At 36.8% G+C, this 25,460-nt stretch overlaps 1 protein-coding gene across 2 annotated transcripts in view; it reads right to left on the reverse strand.

The window, feature by feature from the left end:
• Positions 1-25,460, reverse strand: part of LOC126278954 (1-phosphatidylinositol 4,5-bisphosphate phosphodiesterase classes I and II) — a 401,310-nt gene that overhangs the window by 264,222 nt on the left and 111,628 nt on the right. For both annotated transcript variants that reach the window (XM_049979233.1, XM_049979234.1), the window contains 4 exons: positions 8,722-8,855; positions 8,537-8,621; positions 8,316-8,416; positions 8,059-8,228 (listed from right to left, as the gene is read on the reverse strand). In XM_049979233.1, the coding sequence (XP_049835190.1) occupies positions 8,059-8,228; positions 8,316-8,416; positions 8,537-8,621; positions 8,722-8,855 (490 nt within the window). The remainder of the gene's footprint in view (positions 1-8,058; positions 8,229-8,315; positions 8,417-8,536; positions 8,622-8,721; positions 8,856-25,460) is intronic.

A 25,460-nucleotide genomic window follows, 5' to 3' on the forward strand; every position in this document is an offset into this window, starting at 1 on the left:
CCTGGTTCCTAAATCTCTGTCTTACCATTATATAATCTATCTGATACCTTTTAGTGTCTCCAGGGTTCTTCCATGTATACAACATTCTTTCATGATTCTTAAACCAAGTGTTAGCTATGATTAAGTTGTGCTCTGTGCAAAATTCTACCAGGCGGCTTCCTCTTTCATTTCTCTCCCCCAATCCATATTCACCTAATACGTTTCCTTCTCTCCCTTTTCCCACAACCGAATTGCAGTCACCCATTACTATTAAATTTTCGTCACCCTTCACTATCTGAATAATTTCTTTTATTTCATCATACATTTCTTCAATTTCTTCGGCATCTGCAGAGCTAGTTGGCATATAAACTTGTATTACTGTAGTAGGTGTGGGCTTCGTATCTATCTTGGCCACAATAATGCATTCACTATGCTGTTTGTAGTAGCTTATCCGCATTCCTATTTTCCTATTCATTATTAAACCTACTCCTGCATTACCCCTATTTGATTTTGTGTTTATAACCCTGTAGTCACCTGACCAGAAGTCTTGTTCCTCCTTCCACCAAAATTCACTAATTCCCACTATATCTAACTTTAACTTATCCATTTCCCTTTTTAAATTTTCTAACCTACCTGCCCGATTGAGTGATCTGACATTCCATGCTCCGATCCGTAGAACACCAGTTTTCTTTCTCCTGATAACGACATCCTCTTGAGTAGTCCCCGCCCGGAGATCCAAATGGGGGACTATTTTACCTCCGGAATATTTTACCCAAGAGGACGCCATCATCATTTAATCATACAGTAAAGCTGCATGCCCTCGGGAAAAATTACGGCCGTAGTTTCCCCTTGCTTTCAGCCATTCGCAGTACCAGCACAGCAAGGCCGTTTTGGTTATTGTTACAAGGCCAGGTCAGTCAATCATACAGTCTGTTGCCCTTGCAACTACTGAAAAGGCTGCTGCCCCTCTTCAGGAACCACACGTTTGTCTGGCCTCTCAACAGATACCCCTCGATTGTGGTTGCACCTACGGTATGGCTATCTGTATCGCTGAGGCACGCAAGCCTCCCCACCAACGGCAAGGTCCATGGTTCATGGGGGGAGGATGTTGGTAGATAGTCCATTTAAAATTAAATTCCTCAATATTATACACAGTTTCATCCTATATTCTAATATAAACAGTCCTACAAGGGTAACAAACATTTCAGAAAGTATTGTAGATAATATATTTTGATATATAGAAAGCCCAGATACAAAAGATTTGAATATTGAACTAGGAATATCTGACCATAACGCACTTATTATTAAAATGTTGACAGTTCCAATACATGCAGAAACAGTACATCATATGTATAAGAGAATTTTCTCTCCCGAAAACTGCAACCAATATGGTATCACACTGACTAACCAATCTTGGGCAGAAGCATTGTCACAAACTGATACAGATGCTGCATACAATGTTTTCTCCTCTATTATCATGACAAATTTTGAAATGTGCTTTCCAAAAAGATTAGTTAAAATCAACTCATCTAGCCATAGACACACAAATTCTTGGATCGCATCTGGCATTAAAAACTCTTTCAAGACTATGAAAAGAATAAACTCTGAAATGAAAACCAATACTGACCTTAATTTCAAAAAACATGTTAGTAACTAAAAAAGGTATATAGAAGGGTAATTAATCTAGCAAAAGTATTAAGTAACAATAGACTAATAAGGAAGTCAGACAATAAATCAAGGACCACATGGGAAATTGTTAAAAGAGAAATAGGAAAAAGCTCTAAAGACCAGGATATAGTACTCAAATTTAGTGATAACATTAAAATAAAGAAGGAAGTCTTGCCCAATTACATTAACAATTACTTTTGAAGTGTACGTGACAAATTAAGCAAGAGCTTTACCAATGAAGAGAAAACAACAGCTCCAAAAGTAGTCAATAGCATGATAATAAGTTCTACTAATAAATATGAAATACTGGAAGTAATTCATCATCATCATCATCATCATCATCATCATTTAAGACTGATTACGCCTTTCAGCATTCAGTCTGGAGCATAGCCCCCTTATAAAATTCCTCCATGTTCCCCTATTCAGTGCTAACATTGGTGCCTCTTCTGATGTTAAACCTATTACTTCAAAATCATTCTTAACCGAATCCAGGTATCTTCTCCTTGGTCTGCCCTGACTCCTCCTACCCTCTACTGCTGAACCCATGAGTCTCTTGGGTAACCTTGCTTCTCCCATGCATGTAACATGACCCCACCATCTAAGCCTGTTCGCCCTGACTGCTACATCTATAGAGTTCATTCCCAGTTTTTCTTTGATTTCCTCATTGTGGACACCCTCCTGCCATTGTTCCCATCTGCTAGTATCTGCAATCATCCTATCTACTTTCATATCCGTAACCTCAACCTTGTTGATAAGGTAACCTGAATCCACTCAGCTTTCACTCCCATACAACAAAGGTGGTCGAAAGATTGAACGGTGCACAGATAACTTAGTCTTGGTACTGACTTCCTTCTTGCAGAAGAGAGTAGATCGTAACTGAGCGCTCACTGCATTGGCTTTGCTACACCTTGCTTCCAATTCTTTCACTATGTTGCCATCCTGTGAGAATATGCTTCCTAAGTACTTGAAACCATCCACCTGTTCTAACTTTGTTCCTCCTATTTGGCACTCAATCCGTTTATATTTCTTTCCCACTGACATTACTTTCGTAAGTAATTAACAACATGAAATCCAAAATGTCTGCAGGACTGGATGAAGTGCCAGTGACAATAATAAAAAAAGTTGCCACACAATTCTTCGAACCACTGGTACAAATTGCCAATTTACAGGGTGTCACAACTCAGGACAACTGGGAGATCCAGGAAAAGCCCGGAAATTTTTTTATCCGAGAGAAAACCGGGAAAAACCCGGGAAATTTTTTGAATTCTGCGAATTTTTCATTGTTTTTGTTCTGAGTTAAAATTTTGTAATTTTGACTGGTAAGAAACAATACTCTGACAAAGGATACTACTGTATCCTGCTACTGCAGCAATAAAACATGAACGAGAGAAAAAACTAGAATAAAACTTAAATTGCAAAGGAAATGTGCCATATACAGCAACAAAACACAGTGGTCATACAAGCGACTGCCAACAGCAAAATGTGTCAAAGGCTTTAGGAAGAGTATGCAATGCTTCGTAACAACAAATTGCCTCCGATGAGCATGACGTCACAACTGTTAACATTAGATTTGTTTTAGCAGTTACGAGTGGGATCATGCGCATGTGTAGTTGAGTAGTATCTTCTTCCACTTCTGGCTACAGAAACGTGGCTGTTGGCTGTGTAAGCAGTTGCAGCAAAAGAAAAAAAAAAAAGGAAAAATTTTACTGGGGCGCTGAAGCTGCCAGATTGCACAGCAGCCCTGGGTCTAGGAGTGGGAGGAGGACGGGGAGGGTGGGGGGGGGGGGGGGTCACAAATTCATATAAACCTTATTTCACAAAGCATCTAGCATCCAGCGCGCGTTGGTCTATCGATTATTTGTATGACTTTGAAATGTGTCCCTGTCGGTTTTTGAACATTGTTGAACACATTCTAAGTTGATTTCTGAATGAATCATAAGTTGATTTGTGAATGAGTGCATAGTGTATGTGATGTCTCTGTCATTGGAATCCTCGTCACATCAAGAAATGAACTTTCCTGCGGACAAAAGGGGATATACGAACTGATCAGAGTACAGCCAAACGAAAGAAAGCCAACCACTGTCTGATTATGTGGTTGATTGTGTTTGCGAATAGTGAGCGTTGTTATGATTACCAGCGAAGATAGAGACTATGAGAGTGCGAATAAACGACTAACAGGAATAACAGGTAAGAAAGATTATGTATTATCTTCTCAGTGTATCCAAGAAAATGAAATTTTGACAGAAAAATTTTGGCCAAATCGCTATACTAGCAAGGGCCAGTTGTACAGTCTCCGGCTAGCAGCCTCTTTAAGGTCTGTTCTGGAAGTAGGATGGAAAACGTGTTGTACAAACACGTAACGATGCCTAACAGGAGAATAATCGCGGGATAACTAAACTGGTGATTCTGGCAGAGTTAGTGAAGTTAACCAGCAAATAAGCTTTGACATTGGGAGGAATAGATACAGAATTAGTGATGACAACATTGTTTGTTAGAATGAGGAAGGAGAAGAAACAGGGACATCACACAAATTATGGAAGAATAAGACTATTCCAGATTTATGTAAAAATTTCGAACCACTACTTTCGATCTCATTCTTGAGAAACAGGAGTGTTTGAATGAATTGTGAAACTATTTCCTAACGTAAAGATTTTTGCTTGTGGTAGCCTATTAGGCATTTGATATTGGTACTTTGTGAATTATATTCCGTCATGTTATAAAAACGACTATTTCTGCCAAAATAGTCTTGTTTATTTGGCGTGTGTTACAATTGCTGCAGTATTAAAAAGGCCTATTTAATTTAACTCTCAGACAGTGACATCATGTAAAACTGTAGCAAGATAAGAGACAAAAAAAATTCTAGGAGCTAAGAATTGAAGAAATTTGTACTGTCTTGCTTGTCTCTTCTCTTTACTGGCTTTATGTTTCCTATACTTAATTTTAAGTCACACAAAGCAGCAAGTTGTTAGCTAACAGGGAATAAAGAGAGCAAATTTTGGAAAGAGTTTAAAAAAAAAAAAAACCGGAAGCAGGAGAGGCACCATAGGACATTTTAACTTTCGCTGTCCTGAATATAGTTTCTTGGCATCCAGTACAAAATATATACGTTTCAATTCCACAGACTGAAATACAGTGACGTGCAATAGAAGAATGGTGTGTAAAGAGGTCTGGCGCTGCAATTTGGCACACTTAAGATCACATAACATGTCTTACAATTCCTCGGACACATATGTTTTATATATCAGAGTCTTCAGAAAGATGTGTGCTACAAAATGAATGTATTTTTGAAAATTCGATTGTTTTTAAACTTTTAACATCCTATCTCAAACGCTCGAGGGACACCACTGTCTACTATTGCCCCAGTTCAGAAATATCGTAGATACGGCTCTGATGCGCAGAGCAGTCTTGAGTTATAATAGGGAAGTGGGTAGTCTCCATGTAACCCATGTTTACATTTAGTGATTTTGCTGTTTCCTCTTTGTCTACGGCACTCACGTCAAATGAAAACGTAATTGATTTCTTTGGCCGTGAGCTATCATGTGAATTAAAATACATTCACATAATTACGGAAGGCTAAAAAATGTTATTAGTCAGATTTTATTTTATTTCCACCTTTCTGACAGTCAAGCATTAATTTCCATGCAGAACAATGAAGTTATTTTTATGCGTTTGCTGAAGAAATTTTCTTTTATCAATCTTTTCCACTGAGGCAGTCAATATATTTGAAACAAAGAGTTTAATTTCAAACTATTGGCTAGTTACAGCTCTTCGGTGCATTTCAAGTGTGCATTTTCATCTTCTAGCACGTATGGCATTATGCCATAACAAAGAACCAGACATGAGATAACAACGTACTGGTACCAAAGGAAATTTACATCCCGAAATCACATTCAAAATATCAGGTCGATGCCTACTTCACTGGGAATCTGGGACTCATTTAAAAATCAGCTCTTTAATGATGAGCCACTTAGAAGAATTTATAGCCCAGAAAATCACATTTTTATGTCATTATCAAAAAATTTACTGGCGCATTTGTGTGATATATCTTAAAATGTAATACGTGCATAAAAGACCAACATTATATGTGAAAGCTTAGCTTCTCTTGCAGTGTATTGGTCTTATAGACCAATATTATATGTGAAAGCTTTTTTTTCTTGTAGCAACATTATATATATTAATTTAAACCATTAACTTTTCCTGTTCGTGTGTTTGCACTACTTAACAGTGATGTTGCTATTGGCTGACTACACCACATGTCCGAAGCTCTGAATATCCATTGTCATCAGCTGGCGAGATCACGTGATATGAGCTATGACTGGCTTACAAATACACATCGCAATCTTGATTTCAATGCTTCGGAAAGTAACATGTGATGTTTGGTGGAATTCGAATTTATACTTTCGTAATACGAAAATATGCAGCGTACATGTTACTGCACATCAAACATCTTTCCAAAAGGTGTTGCGTCTTCTAAAGTGCCGGGAAATTCTACGCCCATGTATAAAACCATAACCATTCAAAGGATTGATTGTTATACAGTTACAAAAGAAAATATACTGTCAATTAACAGGGAAAAACCATGCTTCCACCCAGGAGAAAATGCATTTTTAACCGGGAAATCTGGGAGAAATCCGGAATTTTTTTTTTCCTTGCCCACGTATACACCCTGATTTATCATTCAGTGAAGGTGTGTTGCCCCAAACACTGAAAATTTCTAAGGTTAAACCATTATTCAAAAATGGGGATATACATAAGGTAGAAAAACTGATGGACATTAGACTCGTAAGCTACCTTGACACCTTCAATCTTCTAAACTGTAATCAACATGGTTTTCGTATAGGTTACATCACAGAAACAGCTATACAGGCCTATACGGAAGAAATTATTATGAATTTAGACAAAAACAAATGTGTGGTAGGAATCAAGCTAGATTTTTCCAAGGCCTTCGATACAGTAGATCATCAAATTCTCATTGACAAACTGGAGGCAGTAGGCATTACAGGAATTGGGAGGAAATGGTTTGAGTCCTATCTCCAAGATAGAACTCAGGTTGTGAAACTCACCTCATCTCAGAATACGCAAAAAATAAAGTGGGTTTCTGATGCTAAGAAAGTGGCAATAGGTGTCCCTCAGGGTAGTGTTATTGGTCCCCTATTATTCCTAATCTATATAAATGACATTGAAAGTCCCAACAGATCATCAAAAATTATGTTATTTGCAGATGATACAAGCATAATTATAAGTTATGACAGCAAATCCTTATTCACAACAGCTGAAAAGTGTGCAACAGTGGTTTTACACTAATAAGTTAACACTCAATTTAAATACAACAGATTACATACAGTATGGTAAAGTAAATGAGAAGGATGATCACCATTCATCATTGAGTGCCCATGAAATCGAGAAAGTTTGGTCTACAATATATTTGGGCATGTACATTGATCAGCACTTGAGCTGGAAAGACCATGTCATATACATATCCAAAAACTCAATTCAGCATGTTTTGCACTGAGAATAATTTCTAGAGTTTGCAGTGGAGAATGTACAAGATTAGTGTATATGGTTTATTTCGATTCTATTATATCCTATGGAATAACATTCTGGGTTGCAACTAAATGTCGCTTGAGAGAGGTTTTTAAATTACAGAAAAGGGCCATCAGAATTATTATACACAGCTTCCCACAAACACACTGCAAGCCCTTGTTCATGCAGCTAAACATACTTACAGCACCATCTTTGTACATATTAAAAATAATACTGCATACAAGAACACACTTGAGTAGTTTACATGTAAATTCAGACCTTCATTACTACAATACACGTATCTGTAAGAATCTGCATGTAGAAAGAACAAGAAAAACAAAAACTGGAAAACAGGTGAGCCACTATGGAATAAAGCTTTATAATGCTCTGCCACTCTACATCAGGGGAACAGAAGACAAAGGAAAATTTAAGTCAGAATTAAAAAAGTTTATGATAAATAAATGTTTTTATAGCATATAGGAATATTTTGAATCCTTAAATAACTAACTGATAGTTGTATTGTTAATATCATGTTCTCATTGTCAGTTCTATGTCTCATTTATACTCTTTTTAACTCTAAAATTATGTTTAATATGTGTTTTCCAAAATGTGCTAAATATATATAAATCCATCACATACGGTACATGTTAAAGGAACATGTAAAAGAACAACACATTAATTCAATGTTTTATTATTCAACATATTATATAATATTAATTTTATGTGTTTTAATTCAATGTTTTAATTTTTAACATAACGTTAATTTTGTGTGTTTGATAGAAATTTGTAATATTCTGCTGTGCATATTCTGGACAGTATTATGACAATTCCTATATCATGTAAATGATGAAAAGGATGATAATAAATGAAATGAAATGAATAACATACCACGTTGGGCATTGTACTTATTGGGCTCATACTGCTGAATAAGATCCTTAGCTCTAGATGTGTTTGCATAAGGGTAGAGTATTTCATTCAGTCTCGGATCTCTCTGAGTCTTATTGAGGAACTCCACAAACTGTGCTGCTGTCATAAATCTTCTCTTCTGTGTGCCACAGCTGAAATTAACATGGTAGGTAGATTCAGTTTTACTTCAGAATCATTCTTATTAATGTCAATCTCATATCAGATGGAATTGTACTTACAGTTCCTCAAATATTTTTTCTACTTCAGTTCTCTGTGTCAGATTTTTGTAGAAGTTGAAGAAGTCCTCAAACTGGAATTTCTGTAGACTTAAAGCATCATTCTGAAAGATTTTTTTTGCATTACATTAATTCATTCACAAGTAAAATGTATTTAAGCATGGTAAATAAATTATATTCATTTCAGAAGGTGCATAACAAATAATGAAACTCTAAATCCTCACCTTCCCTGATGGAAACCCAGATATATCCAGAGCTTTTTCAACTCTCTTTCGATCCTCCTTGTTTTGTGTAAATATTTTTATAACACTGAAAACACAAATAAAGAGATCAAAAGACTGACAAGGTGGATTATATTGTAATATTCTTTCCTCTCTTTCACCCATAATATCAAAATACACTAACATACTTTTTAATTGGAATTTTTCCAGTTTTGTCTGTCAATAGTGTAAGTCTAGAATGAACTTTCTTCAAAAATCTCAGTGTTGAGCTATTAAGCTGAAGCATATTGTACACTATTTTCAGAATTTCTTCAGTCCATAACTGAAACAGAAGAGAACACACATTAATATGAAAGATTCACAGAGCGACAACTGAGGAGGTCAACGGGCAACACTGCTACGCCACACTAATGTACATATTATGATTTGCTATATGTTTGACTAAAGACAAGAACATAAATACAATAAAATAAAAGAATTTATAACGTAGAAAACACTTTGTAGCATTACATATGGAATTACCTGTCACCAGCATGTGGTGTGCTTGAGAAAACAGCATATAACATTATCAGACTAAACCCTATTCAGCACTTCTTCTGCTGATCCCTTCAATTTTAGTAAATGAAACAGTAAATACTATAATGAAAATTATTCACTAAGGTCCTTACATTTCATTTCTAATAGTTGTGATTATTGGCTTTCTGATTTGTAGCTTAGCTTTTCTCTACCTGTAGGTGCTTCAACAATCGTAACACACAACATTTATATTATTTACAGAAGACTATCTTGTGAGAACATTCAGTAAAATTTAATGTTAAAGAGTGTCTTATGAATCTGCTGGTGCTGGATGAATGGTCATGAAATTATTTGGATAGCTCAGAAGTCTGTGACATAGCAGTCACTAGAACATGGGACTCCTACAGTCATATGGCTTGGTGATTGTGTTTGACAACAAATTATGTTATGGAACTTCTGGATAAACAGTAAATAAATATCAATCCTCCTCACATAAATATATTTGTGATGATCATGATACTGCTGTTTCTTCCTAACTAGCTGTATACTTTGGTGGTGGACAACTTCAGAATTCTTCCATTCTGATTAATTACATGCTAAATGCTGGTGATGCCATGAGAACACAGGGAAACAAATAAAATGATGTTAAGTTCATGGATGTCAATGAAGAACAGCCACTAAGTGCAGGAATAAAAGAACAATATATACTGCACTACACATAAAAGTGGTCATTACTCCTCAAGAAATAAGTAATGAGCAAATAAATACTAATTTCTGGAAGATAATATCACAACGGAGGGGTATCTGTTGAGAGGCCAGACAAACGTGTGGTTCCTGAAGAGGGGCAGCAGCCTTTTCAGTAGTTGCAGGGGCAACAGTCTGGATGATTGACTGATCTGGCCTTGCAACATTAACCAAAACGGCGTTGCTGTGCTGGTACTGCGAACGGCTGAAAGCAAGGGGAAACTACAGCCGTAATTTTTCCCGAGGACATGCAGCTTTACTGTATGATTAAATGATGATGGCATCCTCTTGGGTAAAATATTCCGGAGGTAAAATAGTCCCCCATTCGGATCTCCGGGCGGGGACTACTCAGGAGGATGTCGTTATCAGGAGAAAGAAAACTGGCGTTCTACGGATCGGAGCGTGGAATGTCAGATCCCTTAATCGGGCAGGTAGGTTAGAAAATTTAAAAAGGGAAATGGATAGGTTAAAGTTAGATATAGTGGGAATTAGTGAATTTTGGTGGAAGGAGGAACAAGACTTCTGGTCAGGTGACTACAGGGTTATAAACACAAAATCAAATAGGGGTAATGCAGGAGTAGGTTTAATAATGAATAGGAAAATAGGAATGCGGGTAAGCTACTACAAACAGCATAGTGAACGCATTATTGTGGCCAAGATAGATACGAAGCCCACACCTACTACAGTAGCACAAGTTTATATGCCAACTAGCTCTGCAGATGATGAAGAAATTGAAGAAATGTACGATGAAATAAAAGAAATTATTCAGATAGTGAAGAGAGACGAAAATTTAATAGTAATGGGTGACTGGAATTCGAGTGTAGGAAAAGGGAGAGAAGGAAACATAGTAGGTGAACATGGATTGGGGCTAAGAAATGAAAGAGGAAGCCGCCTAGTAGAATTTTGTACAGAGCACAACTTAGTCATAGGTAACACTTGGTTTAAGAATCATGAAAGAAGGTTGTATACGTGGAAGAACCCTGGAGATACTAAAAGGTATCAGATAGATTATATAATGGTAAGACAGAGATTTAGGAACCAGGTTTTAAGTTGTAAGACATTTCCAGGGGCAGATGTGGACTCTGACCACAATCTATTGGTTATGACCTGTAGATTAAAACTGAAGAAAATGCAAAAATGTGGGAAATTAAGGAGATGGGACCTGGATAAACTGAAAGAACCAGAGGTTGTACAGAGTTTCAGGGAGAGCATAAGGGAACAATTGACAGTAATAGGGGAAAGAAATACAGTAGAAGAAGAATGGGTAGCTCTGAGGGATGAAGTAGTGAAGGCAGCAGAGGATAAAGTAGGTAAAAAGACGAGGGCTGCTAGAAATCCTTGGGTAACAGAAGAAATATTGAATTTAATTGATGAAAGGAGAAAATATAAAAATGCAGTAAATGAAGCAGGCAAAAAGGAATACAAACGTCTCAAAAATGTGATCGACAGGAAGTGCAAAATGGCTAAACAGGGATGGCTAGAGGACAAATGTAAGGATGTAGAGGCTTATCTCACTAGGGGTAAGATAGATACTGCCTACAGGAAAATTAAAGAGACCTTTGGAGAAAAGGGGACCACTTGTATGAATATTAAGAGCTCAGATGGAAACCCAGTTCTAACCAAAGAAGGGAAAGCAGAAAGGTGGAAGGAGTATATAGAGGGTCTATACAAGGGCGATGTACTTGAGGACAATATTATGGAAATGGAAGAGGATGTAGATGAAGACGAAATGGGAGATACGATACTGCGTGAAGAGTTTGACAGAGCACTGAAAGACCTGAGTCAAAACAAGGCCCCCGGAGTAGACAACATTCCATTAGAACTACTGACGGCCTTGGGAGAGCCAGTCCTGACAAAACTCTACCAGCTGGTGAGCAAGATGTATGAGACAGGCGAAATACCCTCAGACTTCAAGAAGAATATAATAATTCCAATCCCAAAGAAAGCAGGTGCTGACAGATGTGAAAATTACCGAACTATCAGTTTAATAAGTCACAGCTGCAAAATACTAACGCGAATTCTTTACAGACGAATGGAAAAACTGGTAGATGCAGACCTCGGGGAGGATCAGTTTGGATTCCGTCGAAATGTTGGAACACGTGAGGCAATACTGACCTTACGAGTTATCTTAGAAGCTAGATTAAGAAAAGGCAAACCTACGTTCCTAGCATTTGTAGACTTAGAGAAAGCTTTTGACAATGTTGACTGGAATACTCTTTTTCAAATTCTAAAGGTGGCAGGGGTAAAATACAGGGAGCGAAAGGCTATTTACAATTTGTACAGAAACCAGATGGCAGTCATAAGAGTCGAGGGGCATGAAAGGGAAGCAGTGGTTGGGAAAGGAGTGAGACAGGGTTGTAGCCTCTCCCCGATGTTATTCAATCTGTATATTGGGCAAGCAGTAAAGGAAACAAAAGAAAAATTTGGAGTAGGTATTAAAATTCATGGAGACAAAGTAAAAACTTTGAGGTTCGCCGATGACATTGTAATTCTGTCAGAGACGGCAAAGGACTTGGAAGAGCAGTTGAACGGAATGGACAGTGTCTTGAAAGGAGGATATAAGATGAACATCAACAAAAGCAAAACGAGGATAATGGAATGTAGTCCAATTAAATCGGGTGATGCTGAGGGAATTAGATTAGGAAATGAGACATTTAAAGTAGTAAAGGAGTTTTGCTATCTAGGAAGTAAAATAACTGATGATGGTCGAAGTAGAGAGGATATAAAATGTAGACTGGCAATGGCAAGGAAAGCGTTTCTGAAGAAGAGAAATTTGTTAACATCGAATATAGATTTAAGTGTCAGGAAGTCATTTCTGAAAATATTTGTTTGGAGTGTAGCCATGTATGGAAGTGAAACATGGACGATAACTAGTTTGGACAAGAAGAGAATAGAAGCTTTCGAAATGTGGTGCTATAGAAGAATACTGAAGATAAGGTGGATAGATCACGTAACTAATGAGGAGGTATTGAATAGGATTGGGGAGAAGAGAAGTTTGTGGCACAACTTGACTAGAAGAAGGGATCGGTTGGTATGACATGTTTTGAGGCATCAAGGGATCACAAATTTAGCATTGGAGGGCAGTGTGGAGGGTAAAAATCGTAGAGGGAGACCGAGAGATGAGTACACTAAGCAGATTCAGAAGGATGTAGGTTGCAGTAGGTACTGGGAGATGAAGAAGCTTGCACAGGATAGAGTAGCATGGAGAGCTGCATCAAACCAGTCTCAGGACTGAAGACCACAACAACAACAATATCAAGATTTTTCTTTAGTACTTTAAAAGTAAACGATATAGGCGGATGGTGAATTGTTTCATTTTTATCTGCTATTTCTTGATTGGTATGGTCGCTTTTTGCACAATATTGTATACTCCATGGACTGTAATTCCACCTACACTCAATTAAGGCATATTGATTTTATCTTGAAATAAACAACTTGCTCAAAAATTTTGCTCCTGCTACACCAACCTTTGGTGCCACCACCTATTTTGAAACTGTAGCTGTTTTATGTCAAAATAACACAAAAACAGAATTCAGTTGGATAAGAGATTAGTACTTGTTCCATAGATCATAAATACGACACTTTGTAATGATGTGGAACGTGTCAGGTTAATAAAAAGTGTCAATACAAGATATTACATTACACAAAATATTACATGACACTTTTTTGTGGGGGGTGAGGAAATTACCCACTTACTATATCCAAAAATTCATCTAATGAGTAGGAGTTGCCATTCAGAAATTCTTTTAGTTTCCTTTTAAATGCTATATGGCTATCTGTAAGACTTTTGATGCTATTAGGTAAGTGACAAAGACTTTTGTGGCAGTATAATTTACCCCCTTCTGAGCCAAAGTTAGATTTAACCTTAAGTAGTGAAGATCATTCTTTCTCCTAGTGTTGTAGCCATGTACACTGCTATTACTTTTGAATTCATTCGGATTGTTAATAACAAATTTCATAAGTGAATATATATATTGTGAGACTACAGTGTTGATCCATAGCTCTTTAAATAAGCGTCTGCAGGATGATCTTCGATGAGCTCCAGCAATTATTCTGATTATACGCTTTTGTTCAATGAACACTCTTTTACTCAATGATGAGTTACCCCAGAATATGACGCCATACGAAAGCAGAGAATGAAAATAGGCATAGTAAGCTAATTTACTGAGATTTATATCACCAAAATTTGCAATGAACTTAATAGCATAAGTAGCTGAACTCAAACATTTCAGCAGATCTTCAGTGTGTTTTTTCCAGTTCAGCCCCTCATCAATGCATACATCTAGAAATTTTGAATATTCTACCTTAGCTACCGATTTCTGATCAAAGTCTGAATTTATTAATGGTGTCATTCCATTTACTGTGTGGTACTGTATATACTGTGTTTTGTCAAAGTGTAATGAGAGTCTATTTGCAGAGAACCACTTAATGATTTTCTGAATCATTTACAATCTCATCAGTTAATTCTTGTTTGTTGGGTGTGATAGCTATACTTGTATCATCGGCAAAAAGTACCAGCTTTGCATCTTCATGAATATAGAATGGCAAGTCATTAATATATATTAAGAACAGCAGAGGACCCAAGACCGAACCTTGCGGCACCCCATTCTTGATTGTTCCCCAGTTTGAGAAATCACCAGTTTTACTTATATGTTAGAAGGTTAAGTGGCCCATGAAATGAGCACCAAATGAGTACGGATAAACAATCTGTGACAACAGCATCAGATACACAACATAAATCAATGCACACAAAATGGGCACAGAAATAAATTAAGAAGATGAAGAAGAAATGGTTCAAAATTCAGACTGTTATTACAGGTCAGTGCAACCCAGTCTTGCTCTGTTTATCACAGGATGGCACTCTGAATTTAGAGAAGGAAATTTAGGCAACTAATTAGGAATTAATTTGATCTGTAAATGTTAAAGACACACCCATAGTCTAGGAGTGGCGTCTTTGATTATTAATCAGAACATCCTCTGTCCTAGATTCGAACCAGGCCACGACTTAAATTCTGAATGAAAATCATCAGCATTGGCAGCTGAAGATTTCTGGCATAAGATGTTACTCTCATTCTGCCAATGGCCCTGTCAAAGAGGGCAGAGAAGCTGACAGAGGTTCAGGGCAGTGTCTTGCTCTTGAGGTGGGAAACTGCCCCTAAAGGTGGAAGAACCAGCAATGATCAATGCCATTATATTGCAGAAGGCAATAGAAATAATGTGTACTCACATGACATCTGGTCCGTAATTGAAAAAGTTTGATGATGATCTCTGTGTTGGCAAAAGATTTCGAAATACCCCACTCTGATCTCTGGACGGAGTGTGCCAAGAGGAGGGGGCCGATGAGAAAAAGACTGAATAACCAATGAAAGGAAAACATTCTACGAATCGAGGCGTGGAATGTCAGAAGTTAGAATGTAGTAGGGAAGCTAAGAAATCTGAAAACGAAAATGCTAAAGCAAAATCTAGGTACAGAGTGGATCAGTGATGGAAAGAAAACAAGTATTCCTGCTCAGAGAAGTAAAGGGTAATATCAACATAGCAGAAAATGGCATAATGGGAGTAGGATTCATTATGAATAGGGAGGTAGCCCAGAGAGTATGTTACTATGAACAGTTCAGTGAAAGGGTTGTTCTCATCAGAATCAACAATAAACCAACACCAACAACAATACTTCAGATATATGTGCTGACATTGTGAGCTGATGATGAGGAAAAGTATATGATGATACTGATTTCAGTTGCCCAAGACTGCAGTCGTGTGTGAGTTGCCTTTGCATGTGTGTGTGTGTGTGTGTGTGTGTGTGTGTGTGTGTGTGTGTGTGTGCATATGTGCGTCTATTGTTGACAAAGGCCAGTGGCCAAAAGCTTTAAGTGTAAAAATCTTTTTGTTGTGCCTATCTGTGACTCAGCAACTCTGCTATATGGTGAGTGGCAACTTTCCATCTCATAATATTGTCAGCTAGTAATAGCAAATACTCTATGCAAGAATCACAAGAAGAGGATGTATACTTGGAAAATGCCAGGAGATATGGGAAAATTTCAGTTAGATTACATCATTGTCAAACAGAGCTCCTGAAATCAGACACTGGACTGTATGGTGTAACCAGGAGCACATATAGACTCAGATCACAATTTAGTTGTGCAAAGAAGTTGGATTTGGAAGTACTAATAAGTAAAGAGATGTGCTGGAAGTTATCTAACACCATAGATACTGCAATAAGGAATAGCTTGGTAGGCTTTCAGCTGATGAGGAATGGATATCTCTAACAGGGCCAATCACGAAAGTTGGAAAGAAAAACATGGGTACAAAGCAGATATACTTTGGTTTATTGATAAAAGAAGGAAGTATAAAAATGTCCAGGGAAATTCAGGAATACAGTTCCTTATGAATGAAAGAAATGGAAGTGCAGGGAAGCTAAGGCAAAATGGCTGCATAGAAAAGGCAAAGAAATCAAAAAAAGAAATGATTGTCACAAGGACTGGAGCAGCATATAGAAAAACCAAAACAACCTTCGATGAAATGATTGTCACAAGGACTGGAGCAGCATATAGAAAAACCAAAACAACCTTCGATGAAATGAAAAACAAGTGTGGTAACATTAAGAGAACAATGAGAATTTCACATTCAAAAGGTGAAGACTTGTCTTACAATATTACAGAAGAAGAAACAGAATCGATGTAGACAAGATAAGGGATTCAGTTTTAAAGTCAGAATTTAAAAGAGCTTTCGAAGACCTAAAATCAAATACTCCATCAGAATTTCTAAAATCATTCGGGTAAGTTGCAAACAATACAAGTATTCACATTGGTGTGCACAATGTATGAGTCTTGAACACCATCTAACTTCTGGAAAAATATCATCCACATAATTCCTAAGACTGCAAGAGCTGACAAGTGCAAGAATTACTGCATAATCAGCTTAACAGCTCATGCGTCCAAGTTGTTGACAAGAATAATATGCAAAAGATTTCGCATCCGTAGTAGAATACTACATGTCTACCCTGGATAGCATCTAATTATAGACATAAACTAAATGAACTAGTGCTAACTGGCAGCCAGACAATCATATTGATCCCCTGGCTTTTTAAAAGCACATCCTATTCGAAATGGCAAAGACGAAACCCATCGGTGATTCTCATGACCAGCTGACAAGAAAACTGGGACCTTGCCTCAGGATTTGCCAGCTAAATATAGAAGGAAAAGCAGGGCTAAGAGTGATGTGTTGCAAAAGGTTCTATGCAGAAGAAAGGAAAAGAAGACAGGACGTGTTGAATGGCGATGAGTTTGGCTTTAGCAAAGGTAAAGGAACCAAAGAGGCAGTTCTGATGATGCAAGATGTTCAAAATTCTTAGGAAACCAGGGGTAAACTATAGGGAGAGGTTGGTAATATACAACATGTACAAGAGGGGTTGGGTTGTTTGGGAGAAGAGACCAAACTGTGAGGTCATCGGTCTCATCACATTCGGGAAGGCTAGGGAAGGAAGTCGGCCGTGCCCTTTCAAATGAACCATCCTGGCATTTGCCTTAAGCAATTTAGGGAAATCACAGAAAACCTAAATCACGATGGCCGGACATGGGATTGAACCGTCGTCCTCCTGAATGCAAGTCGAGTGTGCTAAACAATGTGCCACCTTGCTCGGTAACATGTACAAGAGCCAAATGGGAACAATAACCATGGAGGACCAATAATAAAGTGGTCAGATTGAAAAGGGTGTAAGACAGGAGTGTAGTCTTTCACCCCTTCTGTCCAGACTATACATCAAAGAAAAAATGATGGAAACAAAAAAATGTTCAGGAGTGGAATTAAAATCCAGTGTGAAAGGATATCAATGCTAAGATTTGCTGATGGCATTCTTATCCTCGGTGAAAGTGAGGAAGAATTACAGAATCAGCTGAATGGAATGAATAGTCTAATGCGTGTGGAATATGGATTGAGTGTAAATCAAAGAAAGATGAAAGTAATGAGAAGTAACACAAATAAGAACAGTGAAAAATTTACAATCAGGACTAATGATCATGAAGTACATGAAGTTAAGGAATTCTGCTACCTAGGCTGCAAAATAACCCACGATGGATGGAGCAAGGAGGACATAAAAAACAGACTTGCATTTGCAAAAAGGGTATTCCTGGCCAAGAGAAGTCAACTAATATCAAACATAGGCCTTAATCCGAGGAAGAAATTTCCGAGAATTTATGTTTGGAATACAGCATTGTATGGTAGTGAAACGTGGACTGTGGGAAAACTGGAACAGAAGAGAATCGCAGCATTTGAGATGTAGTGCCACAGAAGAATGTTGAAAATTAGGAGGATTGATAATGTAAGGGATGAGGAGTTCTCTGTAGAATCAGCGAGGAAAGGAATATAATGACAAGAAAGAGGGACACAATGGTATGACATCTGTTACATCAGTGAATAACTGCCACAGCACTTGAAGGAGCTGTAGAAGGTAAAAACTATAGAGACAGACAGAGAATGGAATACATCCTCCAAAAACTGAGGACATAGGCTGCAACTGCTCCTCCGAGATGAAGCAGCTAACACAGGAGAGGAAGAAGAAGAAGAAGAGAATAAGAATAATAATAAGAAGAAGGTAAGTTTGCAAAGATATTGCATCATTATGATTTATGTAAGTAAAAATTTTAACACACAAGTTTTTAATTCATTTCAAGTAATTGCATCATAATGTTGTTTTATTGACTAAACAAATAAATTTAAAACACATACTGATTTTGTTTCTACCATGTTATGGCATACACCACATTGTAAACAGTAGTTTACAATAACTTCATTGAAAAAGATAAGAATTTAAATTGTTTTCAACCATGATTAACCAATGGTAGCTTTCCATGAAAATATTTTAAAATATTCAACATGCAATATAATGTGCGAGAATCATAAGGATAAACGTGATAATTCACTGAAATAATTTGCTACCCAGTGTCTGCAAACCAAAGCACAATTTTTACACTGAAATTCTGAGGTACTCAATTATGTGACCTTTAATACCAAGAATTAAATGGTTCAATATAGTCTGTCGAAAAGATATAACTAGGCAGGGTAATCTGCACCTGCGCTTGTCTTAGGAAATTGATAGCAAAAAAGCAAGCTACATGGATTTCAACTATTACCTGTGCTCCATCAAACCATAATGAGAAACTAAATCACTTGTGAGTTGCAAAAGAAAGCAATAGTGATAAATAATAAGCACCATTAGACCCTTGTTATTTCGTGTTGCAGGAAAAATAAACATCTTGCACCCCCTGCATTTTTTTCAGTACTACTAGTAGGACTCTGTGCAATTACTGATTAAATTAACTGTCTCCTATTCTTCTTCTATTTTTACTGGATGTTTTGCTTTAAGTCTACTTATTATAAACTGAATTATTATCCATATGCTCGTACAAAACAAATTTAATATATTTCCTGAACTGTATCTGTTCAGGGCTGTTTAGTTTCTCATATGTCGCAATATCTTATGATTTGGAAGATGTCATTAGGTTTATAAAAGCATGATACTTTTTGACAGTGAAAATATGGCTTCATGTAAATCATTTGGAAGGTGTCAACTGCTTTACAAAAATATAACACATTTCTTCAGCACAAAAGTAGTTCTACACAAGAATTGGCTTCATATACATTTAAAATTAGTAACTTGGTCTACTCATCAAGCTAAGGACAGCAAGGAATTGTTAAGCAAAAAGGATTTGGATTTGTTTCTAAGACCAGTATAATTTTCAGTTAGTATCCGTAATTTAAAATGATGATATTCACCTAATTCAATGGTTTCAAACTTTACTTCCTTCAATGCAAGAACAAAGTTGCATGAGCGGCAGCCACTTTTGTTCCCATTATTATATTTATGAATGTTTCAATCATTTTAAAACTGTGGCCTACCCTTAAAACACACACACACACACACACACACTCACACACACACACACAAACACACACACACATGTCTTGTGGGGCTGTTCTCTGTATGCCTAGTCTTAGTATAACAAGTGCCAATTTGAGGTATCAGAATGTGTAGCATATATTATTCTTGAATCTACACATACATCTACACACTCTGAAAGCCACTGTGTATTGATTAAACTTACCGTAAGAAATCTAGCGGCTTGTCTCTGTATTACTTTGATGTCTTCATTTTGATCCAACCTGTTGGGAATCCCAAATACTCGAACAGTACTAAAGAATGGGTTGCAAAAGTTTTCTATATGTGGTCTCCTTTATGGATGAACCACACTTTCCTAAAACTCTGCCAACAAACTGAAGTCAAGTATTTGTCTTTCCTTCTACAGTCCTTACATGCTCATTCCATTTCTTACTGCTTTGCAATGTTACACCAAGGTATGTACTCAGCCTGACTGTGTAATGTAGCAGTTTAATGATTCTATAGTTGAACATTAAGGAATTGGAGTTTGTTGTCATTCATCACACCAATTAGAAATTTTGTATAGGTCATCTAGTATCCTGGTACAATCACTCAGTGACAACAGATTCCTGTACACCACAGCATCATCAGCAAATAATAGCAGATTGCTGCTCACTCTGTCTGTCAGATCATTTGTGTATATAGAAAAAAGTCTGATTGAAACACTGTATGTGTTAACAGCATTAAGAGAAAAGTTAACCAGCTTAAATCTCATTTACAGAGATTTGCCTCTGTTTAATAGTAGCTATTTATATCATAGTAAATTTAATGGAAGACTGAAAGACTGATTTCTTTTAGAAAGGGAAAGGGACCACAATTTGTACTATGACATTACAACAGCATCCATAGTAGCAAGAACTTCTAACTATATGGTTCAATTTTTTTCTGTGCTTAATTTTTGTGTTACAAGAAATGAGAGAGATGAAAGATGTTGTTCGATGCAGTCTACACAAAACTTCTCATTGAAAACTATCCAAATGAGATGACAGTTTGCTCATTTTTGGAAAGATAAACATGTCACCAGCACTAATAACAAAATGGAACTGGAAGTGTAATGGTTGGAAACCATGGAAATTTCATAACTGAGAGCAAAGTTTCTTTTAAAAGACACATGTTGAGGAAATACGAAAGAACGACAAGAAGAATTTTGTCGTTATTTTGTAATTCAAAATTCAAGGAGGGAAGAAGGAAAGAGAGGAAAGGGACACAACAGATTGGGAAATTAAAAGAACTCATATGGGATGAAATCAACGTTCTCAAGTGCAATACAATGTGATTCTTAGTAGAAAACTCAAATTAGGCATGCAGCCCATATGTTGACATTGATATTTTTTACTATACAATGCTGGGGGAAAAAAGAAAAAACAGTTCACTTTTTCAGAGATTCCAATTTACTGATGTTGTGGCATAAGTGGAATATGTGCTAGACATTAACATGTCTGTGGTCCCATTGCTAATAACTGGTTTGCAACAATTTGTGTGACATGACTGGGCTCACAAGCCCTCTTATCTGTGCTGTGGTAGCTGTACAATGTAACAATAATGCCTTTACAATACGATGATACAATACGGGTATCTGAGTTGTGTAGACATCCAGAACCTCATCTATGAGTGTGAGAATGTTCACATGACCACTGACACTGGCAACATCACACAACTGATGCAGCGAGTCCAACTAGTGTGCCAATTCTCCAAAACAACCATTCCACCACTTGGAACGCCACAATTTGGTACCTTTTAAACTCACTCAGTGGCTTCACAAAATGCACCTCTGTGGCATGGTTGTCTGCTTGCTTCACATGTTTACACCACACTGAGCCTTATGGCTGCGAGCATTCCCTATAAGAGTGTAAACACAGATGGCACTCTGGTAGCTTTGCCACAATGCTGTCTGTTGTTGGATGATGTTCAAATCACTATCAGTATATCTGATGTCCCCCTAGTGCCATGTGCCATCATTAGAACAAAATTGAAACCACATTTCCAAATGTAATAACTTATTTGGAAGTGTAATTTCAGCCTCAAGTCACACAAACAGTTTCATGATCTGTTTTGACTTCTTAGCAAGACATCTTCAAATGATTTGAACTTGTACATAGCAAACTAGACAATTACAACTGAACAGGATGTGAGTGCCTCTCCTGGTATGTCACAGATACTTTTTGTAACAATCAGTGAATTAAGTTTCAGCATTAAAAAACAGACATCATTGTTTTTATCAAACTTTGTCACAAACTCAAAACTAGCTTAAACGGTATAGCAGCATAAACATTTTGTTGTATAATCTTGTTTTCCAAGAGCTATCCTGAATATCTGTGGAAAATTTAGATGTGAAGACCAATGACCAGTGACTTACTAAGCATCACTGGCAGTATATTTAGTTTGGAAAGAATTTTATGAGTGTAACTAATTGTGCTAAAGCCAAAATGGACATTCACGGACAAGACATACCATACCGCCTTAGAGAAACACAATGACCATCTCGACAATAAATTTTTTGAACACCAAAGTATCAATATCAGTTTTGACTTCTTAGTGTATTATATTCAGCTGTTTTTAATATGTTAACTCAGCTTCCAATATGATGGTTACGTTTAATGCTAACATCCTTTGGTGATAACTAAAGAGATGATCTCAAACATACTTCTGTGGAAATTGTAATAATGACTGTAAATGGTGCAAATGGCAAACAGTCCAATATACATAAAGTTCTTCACGGCACATTCTCTAATGTTTTTGGGTGTGTTATGTTTTATGGAAGATAGTGGAAAATTTCAAAACAAGAACTGGAGACAGACAAAAGCCTGTACTGGTAATGGGAAGTTGTGGTACAAGAAATGGAAATCAATCACCATTGTCATGGTCCAGAACTCAGCATATAGTGTGTTCTGTGAATGGTGTTGAGAATTGAATGAACAGTGTAGCTTCAACTTTTTATATTACGAAATAAATTCTTTGCAAGAATGTGACAAAAACTGTAATGTACATTCAGGATAAAACAAATGAGGTTGTACAGTTTTCATCAGTCTGGCCTTGTATTTGAGGGAACAGAGGCTCTAGGGGATCCAGCCATTCTGGGTAGGGTTTTTCATGGTTTCTCTGAATTACTCAGAAAATGTCATGGAATTTCCTACTATAAAGCCATGGTCATGTACCTGCCCCATCCTTGCAAAACTAGGCCCATAAATATGTAGATGACACCTTATACAGATTATGTTTGTTGTTCTCAAACAGTATGCCATTGAATAATTGACAGCAAAGGGCAAAAGTTAGCATAGTCTACAAGAACAAAATCCTCCAAAATTTTTCATCCTGCATCAATCAATTGCAGTGTGATGCAAGAAAATCTCAAGTTGGTTAAAAAAAGTACACCTAGGAATTATTATTTTCAGTTTTATTTGTCATTGTATGGATATCAGACAAGCAAATTTCTTTCCTTTCTTCCCATCTCAAGTCATCTATGGGACTTTAGACACTAATCTTTGTTCCGTACTTTCCTGAAACTAAAAAGACTTTCACAAAAGTAAAATGGATATAAAGCTAATTAGTTTTCTACTCCAGAGTTTCTCTGATCTCGCTTTTCATCTTCATACGGTATACCATATGGTCTGATGCAACAATTTTGTGAAGCAGTGGTACAGTACATTTTCAATTCAACTATTAAGGGCTCGTTACAGTTCTATCATTAAACATTATATTCTTTAACAAAAATTATTCCCAAAATAACAGAGTTGAAACATTATTTCCAATTAGATCACATAAAAAGTACCCTGCACAAAAATGTGATCAACAGTGAGGAGGGAGAATACTGATGTGCAGGGTATAGCATAAGTAACAAAATGATAACACAAAAGTGCTCTTATTTGTAGAGACTAGTCACTTTAAAAGCAAACACTGTACAGCGATTAGACATTGTTGATGCTTTATTATTGAGATGATTCTATACATTGTCCTTGGCTTTGTGGCGCTGAGAGGGAATAAATGTGGGATTCAGTTACGATATGTGGAAATGGCACATTGTCATCTAACCCACTGAACTCAATCTACTGAAATCTGAGGTATGACATAACAGGGATCCAAAGTCACTTTTACTAGCAAGCACATTCGTACTTGAAAAAATACATATCCATGTACAGAAATTAAAATTAATACACCAGTGAGACACAGACCATGTAACAGATATATGATAATGTTCACAAGGCTTACCTACACCTAATACAGAAAATGTTATTTGTTTATAGTGCCACTCAGTCTGTAGAGCGCCCCTCTGTCTTGTTATTTATAATGCACAGTTCTCTCTCATATCTGCCTTCTCATGAATACAACACCTTTTTTTATTGGATTATTCCTTCTCTATTTTCTCAATTAACAATATGGTAGTCATACCATAACAAGTAAATTATTTTACTATGTCTATGTAATATGCACACACAACATGGCTCGCAAGCTGCGTGCAGCTCTTGTGTGAATTTAATGTGGTTTTTCTCAACTATATGCGGCTGTATATGCACAACCTTGTCTTCTTGTACGCGTCAGTTAGTAGTCACTCTATAAGTAAATAATAATATAAGTGAGTGTGGCTTCAGCTGTCAGAAGCTGCAGACACATGTGTGTGTGTGTGAGTTGCGTTTGCGTGCAGCGCGCACATGCATGTGTGTCTGTCGTCTATTTTTGACAAAGACCTTGATGGTCAAGAACTTATACTGTGACAATCTTTTTGTTGTGCCTATCTGATACTCAGCATCTCTGCTATATGATGAGTAGCAACTTTCCTTTTCATACTATTGTTATATTCCATCCTGGATTTTCCATCGTTGTGTTTATTGCTGGTGCCCTAAACATTACAATGCTATCTAAGACACACAAATATCAAGCACAGGATACAGTGTTGAGTAAAGAAAGCAATAAGAATTTGTTTTTATGTAGAGAGAGAGTAAAGCAACGTGTCCCTTGTGTAAAATGGTCTTGTCACAATTCAATATCAGTAATCTGAAACTTTGTTCATGACACTAAGCAGACTGGTTTCAGTGCAGACTTTGCTATTTGTTCTCTGTTAAGGAAAGCTAAACTGACATAACTAAAGGAAAAACTTCAAAGTCACAGTAGAAATATGTACATGTTTATAAAGGAAGCAGATTTAACAACCGAAGCTGGTTTTGTCTTGACTGTTAATATTGCAAAAGAAAGAAAAGAAGAAAAATACCCACTGACATTACACAGATCTCAATTTTTGAGATCATTTGTCTATGTGAAGCACCGTAGTCACTACTCATGGTCATAAATGTAAATATTGGTCTGAACAAACTGATCAATATTTATGTACACTTGTGTGAACTGCCCTCACCAATTATCAGGTTTCAAACACCACACAACAAAGATGAATATGTGCATATGTACATCACAAAAGTAATTTCTTATTTCTTGTTGTGTACTGAAATTCTGTTCAAGGATGTTAGTTTTAAAATAAACATTTCAAAAAATATTTTTTCTTTACAGAAGTAAAAATATTTATGTGAATACTCGGAATACTTACAAAACCACAAAGAAAATATGTACAAATATTTCTACTTCTAACTGATGTATTTACCATACAATATAATATCACAAGAACAGATAAAAATGGTGTCATTTGTTGTAAAGGCAGCACAAGATTTTCTTTATGGTCATCTGTAAACCTTGCTTCTGTAAGGGCTCATATTTCAATACAAATGTCCATTACGAGTGAATATTATT

Source organism: Schistocerca gregaria, chromosome 6 (assembly GCF_023897955.1).
Source record: "Schistocerca gregaria isolate iqSchGreg1 chromosome 6, iqSchGreg1.2, whole genome shotgun sequence".
NCBI classification, from domain to species: Eukaryota; Metazoa; Arthropoda; class Insecta; order Orthoptera; family Acrididae; genus Schistocerca; species Schistocerca gregaria.